The sequence below is a fragment of the Syngnathus leptorhynchus genome, chromosome 17 (assembly GCF_054491065.1).
Source record: "Syngnathus leptorhynchus isolate UIUO chromosome 17, UIUO_Slep, whole genome shotgun sequence".
Taxonomy (NCBI): domain Eukaryota; kingdom Metazoa; phylum Chordata; class Actinopteri; order Syngnathiformes; family Syngnathidae; genus Syngnathus; species Syngnathus leptorhynchus.
The window spans coordinates 7,507,592-7,520,494 of NC_141211.1; the positions used below are offsets into that span (position 1 = coordinate 7,507,592).

Sequence of the window (12,903 nt, forward strand, 5' to 3'; positions counted from 1 at the left end):
ATTTTCTCCTTTACAATGGTTACCTGGAGGCAAGGTGTGTGAAGTGTCTTGCCAATGACATGTGACTGTGACAGAGATGGGATCAACCCGGCAACCCCCTAGTTACTAAATGACTCACTCTACTGCCTGAGTCACAGCCGCCACATCTCATTCAATCCTGACATCATTAAAAACTTCAAAGGTGTTCACATGGTTATGACGCTTTCAGACACATATGATGCATGAGTCAGCGCATAAAATGGATGGAAAGCTTGTTAGTAATAGTCATGTTAAATATGACCACTACCAGTATCACTTCCCCTTTGTCACGCAGTTTTTTTTTTTTTTTTTTTTTAATACCCGTCCGTCAACTTTCTTCGATGCTAAAATAGATGTAACCTCTGACACTAAATTTGGCCATCAGCATGCCGTGTATAAAACAGGAATCAGATGATGAAAATAAATGTATGTACAAAAAGAGAGAGAAGAAAGAACAAACATATAAAATTTAAACATTACTGTTCATTGGAAAAAAAAATACACATCTAGTTTCAAGGGAGAAAACAGAATCAAATAAATGCCATGTTTTGGTTTTCTGTCAATCTTTGCAAACTCGTCACTTGAACTTGACCGAGATAATATATTCTAACAATATATTCAGCACATTCCCATGTCATTCCCATATAATGGAGTCAAGAAAAAAACTTTCTGAAATTCTGCAACTCTATTAAAAAATAGTACAGGAAGAAATGTAGGAGTTACTTGGAAGGAAGAGATAAAAATCACAATTTGGGCATTTTGCAAAACAATTACTCAGAACTGAAACAAAGAAATAGGAAATAGGGTAGAAAAAAATCATCAATCATTTCACGTCATTATTTTTTTACCCTTGTGGCCTTTATTCAATTGAAGTTATCCGAAAGAACCCGTGAGTTAAGTTAGTAGCAGAACAAGAAGGCTCAAAATAGATTTTGTTTTTTTTTAAATAAAAAGAAATCATCATTAAATAAATAAATAATAGCTCAAAACACGCTAGTAAACACAAGCTTGAGAATACCGCTACCGATTCAGGACGGAGTCGTGATCAGTGCTTCGGCCAAAAGGTACAAAAACGCAAAACAAAATCATGTAACAAAACACATCAATAAGAAATGCATAAGTCGTTCTGATTTCCCTGACATGATTGAGCATATGAGACAGTGTGAGCACATTGTGCTTTGTGGAAGTCGTCCTGGCATATTTGGATCCTTTTATGGAAAAAGCATCCAAAGCAATGATAAAAAGCTTCTCTGTGTCTTGCGTGGCAAAGTATAAAAAGGGTAGAAAAATCCATGACTTCAAATAAAAAAAAATAAAAAAAATCAGAAACTGCTTTGAAACCACAGTGGGCTACATGTCATCACAGTGGTCATAAACACTAACAGCAGAGGATTTGTACACTAGTTTACAGAAGATTTGCGATACGGCATGACTTGAACAACAAATGTGGTCGTCATGCATTTGGAAAGGCAGAGTTTTGTAACAGTAGAATGCTCTAACTGGCAGAGAAGTTAGCTGTATCGAGTAGAAAGGGCGCAAATGGCACTGAATTGAAATACATGTTCATGAATCAGTGGGGGGGTCAAAGAATGAGTTACATGTCACAACCGGCACTTGAAGAAGACTCAATAACTACTGAGCATTGAAAGAGGGATTAGCAGGACTGCTTTTAGAGCCACTGCCTTGTGCAAACAGTCACTGGCGGAGCTAAGATTTTTTTTTGTTCTTTTAGGGGGCTAAGGAAATCAACCTAAACAAGAACCCTGACAAATTCTTCCAAAAACTCATTCATTATAAGGTACCTAGGGAGGATGGGTTAAAATGTGGAATAAAATTCCCGGATAATTCGGAAAATACCCAGAAGTCTATTATCTGTCCAGACACCTGGGGGTACTCAAGCATTTTTAGGGGGGAATCAGTGCCCTTGCAGGCCCCCCCCCTTCTAGCTCCGCCAGTGCAAACAGTCACAGTGGTGGAAGTAGCGAGAGAGCCAAAGCCGTGATGGACTGGAAGTGTCTGAGATCATTTGCACAGAAAGGAGGATGTTCACTGTTTCAGTCAGGCACAAGCCAAGAGCCACTGGGTCCTCGTCCTCGGAGTGAGGTGGCAAGAGGGGATTTGTGGTCCCTGGTGTGGCGGGTGCGAGTCGGGGCCGGACGGGTTTGCGTCAAGCAGCTGATAGCTGGGTGGGCTTCATAGCGGGTAGATCCAACAGCGCCTGCACGGTCGCGCTCACCTTCACCAGGCCACGCTCTTCCAGGATGTGATGGGGCAGACACATCTTATCCTGCATTAGCAGGATAAAAATCCAATTGGAAGTTAAACAGACAAGTGCTGAAACAGAAGTACGCATACTTTTGTTGAAAAAGAAGACTGATAAAAGTAGCAGAAATGCTCTACTCAATTGAATTTACAGTTGAATATCTGCATGTAATTATCAAATTATATATGAGTAAGCCTTGTTTGTAAAGAAAAAAAAAAAAAGGGCAGATTTATTTTCAGCTAGCGAAACTGGGTGTGTCATTACGGTTTAGTTTCAGAGCTTTTCTATTTTTTCAGTATAAGTGACGTTATATAATTTCCAAATGTGTATCTTTGCCTCGGAATGCAAGATAATGTGGATGATAGACATACTGGCTGCATTATTGTAAACAATAAAATGATATTTATAAATCGTAAATGTTTACCTGTGGAACTCCCATTTTCTTACAGGCATCCAGGAAGTTCTCCACATTTCGACGGCATTTAGCCATACTGAGCTTTGGCTGGGAAGACGCAAAGAGGATCAACACTGAAATGCAGATAGAGGCCTTGAAATAAAACGTGACATCGATCAAAGTGCGCTACCACTGCCGGCGACGGTACGTGGATGCTGGCCACAGAGCGAGGACAAATGTGATTGGCTAAATGACAAAGGATCACACCATCCATCAGAGCAGCTCCGACATCATCTGGAAGCAGTACCTTGAGTTTGGACTCAATGTTCTGTAGAAATGTCCGGAGATAAGAGCATTTATATATTAGGTAGTGTTTATTATCGTGGTTGTAGTCATTAAAAGCACTCTGATGATGTAATGGAAAGAACATCAGCCAAGCAGTTTTTCAGTCCAAGCGTTTAAAAGCCAAATCCATCGAAAGAGGCTCAATCATTGCCTAATTGAGTGTAACACAGGAGCCTGTTATATTTAAAGAAGTAAATATAGAAATGAGAAAACCTGTCGTAGGATTCCTATTTGCTCAATTTCCTCTCTTAAATGTTCCATCTTTCTCCTCATCGTGAAGCTGGGCTCAGTGGAGCTGAACTCCTGATGACTTCCTCTGGCAAAGGCTAAAACGGAACATTTGGAAAAGATTTCCAGAAATGGGGAAGAAAAAAAAAAAAAAGAAGGTACAAACAGAAAGTACACTCAAATTAGAATGACCTTTCTAGGTACATTGAAGCCTTTTTCCTGACACAATGCTTATCTTTACTGACTTATAACAGCTTAATAGTGCTGAATGAGGCTTTTTTTAAATGTTATTAGTGAACACATTGCTCCAAGGAGTTTCTGCTGTGATTAACTGGGAGGAGGTTTATTTGTTTTTTTTGCTTCCCTGGAAACCTCCTCACTTCCACTGAACTGATTTTCTTCAGAAAAACAAGTGGCGCAGAGGATAAAATAGTAGGCTATATTATACTGCAGTTCTATTTCCCAAGTAAATGAATCATTACATCAGTGTATGATGTACAGCATGTATGTATATGCATCACATTTCTATTTATTTAATAGGACTGTTAGTTTGATATATGTTTGGATCGAAGTGTGCATATTAGTACCTGATCTTGGCTTGAGTCCAAACACAGTAAGGGTGGCACTGAAATCTGAGTTTCGTAAACTCTCCTGTCGACATAATAAGATTTACAGAATTTCATCAATGCTGTTTAACTACACAGCATCACACACGCACACACACACATTTACCTCACAGTCGTCATCCCCGCCACAGTTTTTCCGGGCGCTCTGGCATTTGTACTGTCAAGATAGCAAGCAAAAAAAAAATGTATGAATCTGTTCTTTGCAAAAATTTGTTTCCCAGAAAAACTGATGGTTATCTACAAATCTGCATCGGGTTGAATACATGGCAGGTGCAAATCATTTTTATATCTTGCACTTCACTTTTCTGAAGTCAATGTAATTTGTGTGTTGTTTTTTTTTTTTTTTGCACACCTTGAGATAATCTTTTCTCAGATATTTATTTCTCTTGCGATCTTCATTTTGATTGAGAACAGGCGGGACCTCCGGCCATTTAGACTCTGAATCGGACTGATCCATCCTCAGGCTGCCGTCAAAGGAGCAGGATGACGGGGGCTAAGAAAACAAGCAGATACTTGCTTGTCTCCTGCCAGTTGAAACACAACTACAAAAAATACATTTATGCAGCTAGGTGGTACCTGTGCACTTAGCACCGATGCGCCGCTACTTCCCTCATCCAAGGAAGCACTGTAAGAAATAAGAGACAGATATCATTTTTACGACATAAAAAAATCGATTCAATAGTGCATATCAATAACTGCGGTATCATTATCGTTCCATCAGCACTACTGAGCGTGTGAAGAACAGGAAGCATGTGGTACAGTAACGTGCCTGCGAGGTTGAGGAGGAGGCCTGGCTTTGCTGCCGGAGCTCCCAGAGTGACTTAGAAATCTGCATACATAACCAAGTAAACAACTGTTATGTACAACATAGACAATTTTAAATGCATGACTTAGCAGTTTTCCGGGCTAAATTGGAAACAATTGCATCACCTCACCTGGTACAATGTTAACATATGTAATTCAAGATGTACATGAAAAATAATTAAAAAAAAAAAAAAAAACAGCTCTATAGTGACTGTCGAGGGTATAATTAAAGTGGTGAATGAAATTGTTGTGTTCTGCATGCCATGCTCGCGGAGAAGTAGCTTTAGATAGAAGATAGCTAATAAGCAGCATGATGGAAGCTTCCTGTAGAGCTGCGACCCATTTTGTGCAAAATGTAAGATGATGCAGAGAGAGAGCGAGCGAGAGCGAAAACACGTCAATGTATCAAGTGCATGTAAGCGTACCGACTTGGGAAATAGCAGTGAAAAAAGCCACTTTGTCTACCTGTGAGCTCGACCAGTTACTCTGCGTCGATGGATGAGACTTTCCGCTCTGCAAATTAAGGACCGTCGTCTAGAAGCAATATATCACACGGCCGCCACCACAGAAGGAAAACAAGGAGAATCAAGATGAAGGGCAAAGTGATGTGAAGCGACATGAAGACGATAAGATTTTTAGCGCAAAGCAGAGGCGGGAGAGAACTGGCATGAAAACGTGCTTTAGCTGAGTTTGTGACGGTGGAGCCGCGCGGGCACCTGTTCTGCTGTTCCTGTTGTAAAAGCTGTACGGCAATTTTCCTCAGATCCAGCACCTCCTTCAGTTCATCATCCTCCTCTTCCAGTAGCTGCTCTTTGTCGGAGCTGCAACACGGACAGGAGTTGAGGTTTATTAAAGCTTTACGTGTACAGATGTATTCCCATCTACCCAGTGCGCCACCGAGCCGCCCATTTATTATATTATATTATATCATATTATATCATATATATCATATCATATCACATTACATTACATTACATTACATTATATTATATTATATTATATTATATTGGTCCACGGACAAACAAACCATGGTACATTTAGTGGGATCTCTTCATAAAAACAAACCTTAAAAATATTTGTACAATCAGAAAATTGCTCATCTTATGCAATTTATTGCTTCATGTTTGGTTAGTTATCAAAGGCCAAACATGATGACTTGCAATGTTGTCTTTTACAGCCTTACGTAATACAGCAAATGAAGCTTGGTTGTGAAAACGTTTTTTTTCCAGGAAATCTTCAAGAATGACTTTTTTTATTAGTGTTTAAATTCCAAAAAGATCATCTTACCCTGACTCCTCTTTCCAGCTCTCCTTGTCTTTGCTTTGGTGAGACAAGTTAAGAACCTTTTCCAATTCCTGAAATACACATTGAAAAAGAAATATATAAATACGTATTAGAGTAACTATATTGTGGATTGAAGCATATTTTTTCTTACCTTAATACACGACACATGAGAGTTCTGCTGTCCATCACACTCTGACAGAGCAGGATCCTCATCCGGGTTGGGTTCTATAAAGTCATACAGATCCTGATCTGATAGAGGGAGGAAGCATCCGCGACCATCACATTAACGCTCTTATGTATATATTTCTAGGCACTTGATTCAAAAATCCCCACGTCTCTGCGTTCAAGGGGGGGGGGGGGGGGGGGGTAATCGGATACTTATTGTTGGTAACCTTTGCAAGAGTCCATTTTGGAAAGGATTGAGAGAGCATCGGCGCGGGCTGTCTCAGACACCTGAGAGTGGAGGCTGACGGTATCGTCATCTGAAGGCTGCGTGAGGCAAAGAGATGCACCGTGAGCCCGCGTCCTCTTCATTTCAACACAAACATTGACTTGAAGTCATTTGTGTCACAATTTGTGATTGGTTCCAAAAGTCCATTTGAGCTATTTATGGACAATAGCTTCTCGAACTAAAATGGTTATTTATTTAATGTCTGACCTCTGTTGTTGACAGCCTCTTGTCACCATTGTCACTCCCAATCCCAGAGTCAGGCCCGTGGTTCTTACTGGGATAAAAATCTTCTATGCTGAACACAAGTGAGGAAGTTATGAACTGTTGTGAGAACTGCAACAACACAACAATTGTTTGATAAAACGGAATATTAGCAATACCTATCTGTGAGTTGCTGTTGAAGACAACGTTTCCCAAGGGAGGGGATATCCAGGGTATCTGGCTTTTTGTCCGACCTGCACGCTTGAATGTTCAGGTACTTGAAAATGTGCACTTTCCCCTTGAGGCATATCTGAAATGTTTACGAGCGATGTGGTCATTTGTCCACAAGATGGCGCAGTTGTGCCGGATTGGGATTGCTTGCGCTGATGCTCACCTGTGCTGGAGGAGACTGCATAGGATTGTTATCGAGGATGATGTGCTGCAGTTGCCTGAGTTTCCTGTAGGCCGCTGGGATCTCTGTGATCTTATTGCAGGAGAAGTCAAGTCGAATGAGAGGCAGATCGGCCAACTCTGTCAGCAAAGTGTCAAAAAGAGCGGTTGTTGTCGTATGTCACTGGACACTTCATTAGGTACACACTCTCCAAAGTAACCTAATTATTCGAATGTTTGCAGGCACCACATTCCAAAAATATGCATGTTAGGTTAACAGGAGATTTTAAATGGATGAATACAGAAGTCTATTTCAATACAATGATTAGGTCAATGTTTTATTCTGACCTTCCGGAAGAATCTGCAGACAGTTCTTCCTAATGTTGAGTTCTCGTAAGGCATGGAGACGGCCAACCTGGGCCGGCAGCGCCTGGATCTCATTACAGCTCACATCCTGCAGGGGGAGAAAGAGTGAAAGCATTCATCTAGCATGACATGCACTTTGCCTTTTAAGCATGGAGAGAGAAAAGCCTCTTACAAGCTCCATTAGTTCTTTGGCTTTGCCGATCTCTTCGGGGATGGACACCAGCTTGTTGTTGCTCACGAGTAGAACTTTGAGCGGAAGGTTGAACAAGTGTTTGGGCAATACGGATATTAGATTTCGACTGGAAAGAGAAAAAAAAAAAGGAACATACATTTAGAATGATGTGCACTTTTAAATTCTATTCGAATGTTTGACAGTAAAATCAGAACAGATATAACAATTAACACACATTATTGTTGTGTAATTGGATATTGATGACCAAGGTGTGGCATTATCACCTGATGTCAAGATACGTCAGTATCTGCAAGTTGATGATGGCTTCTGGGATGCACTTGATGCAGTTGTGGTAGAGATTGAGGGACTCGAGCGGGGCAAAGAGACAAACTTCCGGAGGGACTTCAGAGAGACGATTTTTGGACAGATCTGCAAACAAAAACAAATGACACTATATGGACAAAAACATTGCGGAACGGAAGAAAATAATTTCTCTAGCTTTGGGGCTTTTCTGGCTAAACGCTCAACAGTATGGTCACTGCAAGACGTTACAGTACAATTGATCAAAAGTCTACTTTTGTTCACATGGTCCATAATGTTTACAGAGAACAAAGAACAGAAGTTTATGTGGACATTGTCTGAGTTGTAGGCAAGATCAATTGACTACTAGACAGACAGATCGATACAGCTTAGCGAGTGTGTCGTCATTGAACACTGGTCTGAACTTACAACCCTTTTTGAATATATCGGTATTTCCGTTATTGATCCCATTGCAAGAGACTTTAATGCTTTAAAGTAATGTATGTAATTTAAATGACTGGGCAAAAATGCTAAAGAAAAAAAAAAAGTCAACAACCAGACTTGAGATTGTTTATAGTTGAAAGCTATTTTAATGTCCACGATATTTGCAGCAGTTTCCTCCCACGCGCTCTCCATCCCTCAACAAACACAAGCATTGTCTTTTGAAAGCAAAGGAGACACACATGGACGAGAGATATATGTGGAGACTACCTATTTTGGACACCTATTGATTGTGCAAATGAGTGTGTGAATGCGTGTCTTGCCGATGCCATCTCCTGCTGACATGATCATTAGCAGCCAGCGTGAGAAAGTGCGCAGCCACAGATAAACATATTGTAAAAGTCAACATTGTTACGTCTTCATCTCTTAATTATAATTTCTTACAGTTTACCATTATAGGGGTACTACCTGCTTCTTGACTAGTTTGCTTTGACATAAAAAAAATAGAATGTGATTTGCTGATTACATCGCATAAAAGTCATACCAGAAATTTGAATTTTAAGAAGTGATTTGAATGATGTCACTTGTTTTTAAATGTCTTAAATTAGCTGCCGTTAGCTTAATCGGGTGTACATAATGTTGTGGTCGGTAAGGATTTAAAGCCTTTGCATTGTTAGTCAAAACCAGAAAGCAGAAGTGAGAAGACCACATGAGACACTCATCAGTCCACAAGAATTGGCCCTGGGGGTTAAAGGAAACACAAATTATCGCCTTGAGAAGACCAAAGCTGCGGTCAAAGGGTCTAAGCACCTTCCATTAAGAGTAAATGCTCAAGGCTTGATGCTGTAATACAGCTGCATTTATGAAAACACCCCGCCCCGCCCCAAGAAGCCTCACAGCTGGGGATTCTTAGCACCACCGTAGGTCAGTGGGGGTGGAGCGCAGGCGCCAGGCGTGACCACCCCACCTCCCATTTCCCTCCTCCAACCCAGACCATCTGTGGCCCACCTCCATGCCAAATCATCAATCCATTCAACTGTGCTGGAAGTGCAGATGATGGCTGGCTATACTTCCGCCAATGACACAAGCAAAGGCTAAACTAGACATCCTGCTGAGTGCTGCTGCTCTAACTGCTGTTTTACTTCCTGTGTTAAATCCTTTTCACATCCAAGATGTCATAAAGGAGGTGTGGCGTATTTATTTTGTGCTTTTCTCTCGTGTTAAATGATCAGAGTGAATAGTTTGCCTATGACCTCATTGCGTGAAATGTTGGCCACGTTAATAATAAATGACTGCAGGGACAGAAAAAAAATAAGAGAGCCAATTATGTTGCCTTGTGGTAAACATACAGTAGGCAGTGTCAAATAAATGAACAAAATGTCAAATTATTATGTACTGGAAAATGTAGATGGAGACTAAATCCAACACGCGATGACTGTAGTTGGACCGTGACATCATTACAGCGATGTGGCCTTGTTTTCGAGCTGACAACTATGTCGTGTCTAAACACGCACAGGCACATCACGGAAGAGCCCGAGGCCGGAAAGTCACTGCACACGAATTGCAATTGTCAAGCTACACTCGCGTGATTGCGACCGTGCCGAACGTACTTATGACTTCTCGGCAACCGTTAGTTTTCACGAGTCTATGTAATATCTCTCTGTGAATCACAATTCGGACTATTATGACCAGCCCACTTTTGGTTCCTGACCCACCAAATGAGAATCAATTCAAATTCAAGTCAGTAATAAACATTGAAGGAGTTCCAAGTCTTGAGCCATTGTACGCATGCTGTGACTTGCATGCAAACAAAGCAGCCCTATGTGGGTCCTCTCGAGAGTGAGCGAATGCTGACATAGGAACCAGAACATCTGCCCAGGTGGCTCACCAGACCCTCTCCAAGGTCAGGCCATCCGCCCGCAAACTCTTTCCCGTGAGAATACAAACCGAGTGGAGACAAAGTGCCAGTGGCAAACTGCAAACAGACACCCTTGTGCGAGTAGACTCTTTGCTTTCTTTGCACAACAGCGCTCAGTCATTAGTCAGATGACACGCACTCAGCCAGACCCTGAGTACAAACAACACAAAACCTTGCCTTTCATTCAGGTTTAAAAGATCTCTGGCAAAAGTAAAGGCTGCGGGAAGAAGTTTTTTTTTGTTTGGTTTCTTTCGGAAGTGAGATTTTAGCTCGGGCACAGTTTTGGGGAAAAAAAAAACCCCCACCAACAACAATAAAGGTGCTTAACCATTAGGTTTACAGTTTTAATGATATGAAATTTACTTCAATCCTTACCAAGGCCAAAATGTTAAAAAAAAAAAAGTGAACAGTCACTCAGTGTTATTTTTGTATTTGCATGTGCATATGTTTATGACTTAGCAGGCTTACTTCCTGTTTAACGGGGGAGGATGAATGAATGGGTGCTGCAATTTACGGATGCCTCAGTGACTCAAAAGAAATAATTATACATATGCATGTAAATCCTCATCTACAATAAATGGTTTGTTGCTAGAAAGCTTATGAAGTTTTTGGAGAGGACTATATGGGTGAAAGCAATCCACCAGAATGATGACACAACCTATATGCTTGGTATCCTTTGTGAACCAGGAAGTTTATTGCTTGCAAACAAATATGTTCCCTTTTGATGGCCTGCACTCTACTTTGCAATATTTTATGTGTGTGTGTGTATGTAAATTACACCCTTGCAAGACTTTAGCGGGTGTCAAGCTTATGTTCAGACACTTGGTTGCCTTTTCATGATCAGATGTAACGGGTGAGTGATTGTGGCAAAGCTATTTGGGGTATATCATTTTACCACATTTAATCCCCTGGGGTAAGCACCCACCATCAATCACTGTTCTGACAAAGTGTAACAGCAGATGGTATATGAACATATCAGAGAAGACTATCATTAGGAGACATAAACCGTCCGGATGGCAAGTATAATGACTTGAGCTGCTGACAGAATGAATAAGAACAGACTGATCAGGCTACCTACGAGATAAGACTCCTTGGAATATAATTGAATCATTATAAATGTGTGTGTCCTTCATGTGCATTCCAGTAGAATTATCTGTAAGATGAACCCAATAGAGAACCTAAATATTAACAAACCAAACGGTTGAATTTACTGTGAAAAAGGAATCGGAGTTAGAAACCGAGACTGTAGTGGCTTCCTCCTTTCTGCATGCACGCACGCACGCATGCAGAAAGGGTGAGGCTGGCTGCAAGTTCCATCTTTTGTCCGCATGCGTGCAAAGTGAATGCGCCACACAAAAGACATATATCACTGAATTTATTAGCAATTGTTCATTCATATTCTTTTCCAATGCTCCAAAATGCACAGTGGCTGATTTGGGTGCGCCTGCCAATGTCTCATTCATGGAGCTCAAGGGGAGTCGCCAATGAGGGGGCTGCTGGTTTCGCCCAAAACAACCGAGCAGTAACCGAGCCCCTTGTGCTTAAAATATATGAGCCACATCATTACAGTGGTCGCTTTGTGTAAGGGTAGACACATGCAGGCAGGCGATCGCAGCAAGACTCCTGCACTCGTTGTCCTTACAATGTAACATTCGTGCACATTTTGAAACCAAATGTCACCCACCTGCTTGTGTTGTATCGGTGAGGTCGTAACTCAGGCCCGGGTACTCCCTCAGCTTCCTCCCGCTTAGGTTGAGGATCCCGGAGCAGACAGCATCCTCCAGAGCTCGCTCCAGGCTCCGGGCCGTGAGGTGCTGCTGCTGCTGCTGTTGCTGCTGTTGCTGCTGCTGCTGCTGCTGCTGCTGCTGCTGTTGGTGCTGTTGGTGCTGGTGGTACTGCTGTTGGTACTGGTTGCTCCCCGGGCTCCAGTGAGGTCCGCTTGTGTAGTGGTGGTGGTTCTGAAGCGCAGTGACAGCTCCTTGGTTGGACGCCATTTTCGTTTAACAAAAAAAAAAAAAAAAGGAAAAAAGAAATCGGAATTGTGTCTCAGACTGATAGCAGCAGCAGCAGCGCACAGCATCAGATTCTACGCCCATGCGCGTGCAGAGGCGTGCATCAATGAGGGGAGGCGCAAGGGGGTGGGACACCACAGAGGCGGAGGTGATGATGCTGGCGGTGCTTGATGTGGTGTGGTGGCCATTTTAGGCGTTAACCCCTCCTCTCCAGTTGATTAATAAGCAGCAGAGGTGTGATTTGATGGAATGTAACCTTTTTTTATTTACCTGAAAATGATCTATTAGGTATTATATTATCAGGTGTTGAGTGTCTGTAACTGGGGTTGCACCAAACACGGCAAAATGTATATGAAAAACAAAATAGTTCATAAAAATGTATCATTATTGAAGGTTTTGCTTGGCAAATGAAATTGACAGTTTACTACCCGTTTTGCTTTGTAACATGAGTAAAATAAATGCAAATAGCAAGTGAATGGTTGCAAATATGTTGCCCAGTTGCTTGAGTTAGAGAGAGATCATCAGCTGTGCCCCTGGAAATGATAAAATTCCATTGAGTTTTTAATTTATTACAAATAATGCATTTCTGTTGATCTATATTAGCAGAACAATTACATGCTCTTCCACTAGATGGCAACTAGGGCTCCATCATTATTTATGTGCTGTATACTTGCTCTGATATTTGTTTTT

At 41.5% G+C, this 12,903-nt stretch overlaps 1 protein-coding gene across 3 annotated transcripts; it reads right to left on the reverse strand.

Annotated features, from left to right (window-relative positions):
* Positions 1–854: 854 nt before the first annotated feature.
* On the reverse strand, positions 855–12,388 carry lrch2 (leucine-rich repeats and calponin homology (CH) domain containing 2). Of its 3 annotated transcripts, none has more exons than XM_085936548.1 (21): positions 11,886–12,388; positions 7,827–7,971; positions 7,543–7,669; positions 7,353–7,458; positions 7,009–7,145; positions 6,794–6,924; positions 6,621–6,708; positions 6,355–6,451; positions 6,114–6,211; positions 5,966–6,033; positions 5,395–5,499; positions 5,144–5,212; positions 4,644–4,703; positions 4,451–4,499; positions 4,227–4,367; positions 3,981–4,031; positions 3,836–3,899; positions 3,234–3,346; positions 2,866–3,003; positions 2,706–2,783; positions 855–2,305 (listed from the first exon to the last, which is right to left on the reverse strand). In XM_085936548.1, exons 1-21 carry the CDS (start codon positions 12,193–12,195, stop codon positions 2,186–2,188), a joined length of 2,295 nt encoding a protein of 764 aa, XP_085792674.1. In that variant the 5' UTR covers positions 12,196–12,388; the 3' UTR covers positions 855–2,185. The 3 variants fall into 3 exon arrangements, with proteins under 3 accessions (XP_085792674.1, XP_085792672.1, XP_085792673.1); XM_085936546.1 differs by having other exon boundaries at positions 6,114–6,187; positions 11,886–12,210; XM_085936547.1 differs by lacking the exon at positions 5,144–5,212 and having other exon boundaries at positions 11,886–12,210.
* Between the last annotated feature and the right edge of the window lie 515 nt (positions 12,389–12,903).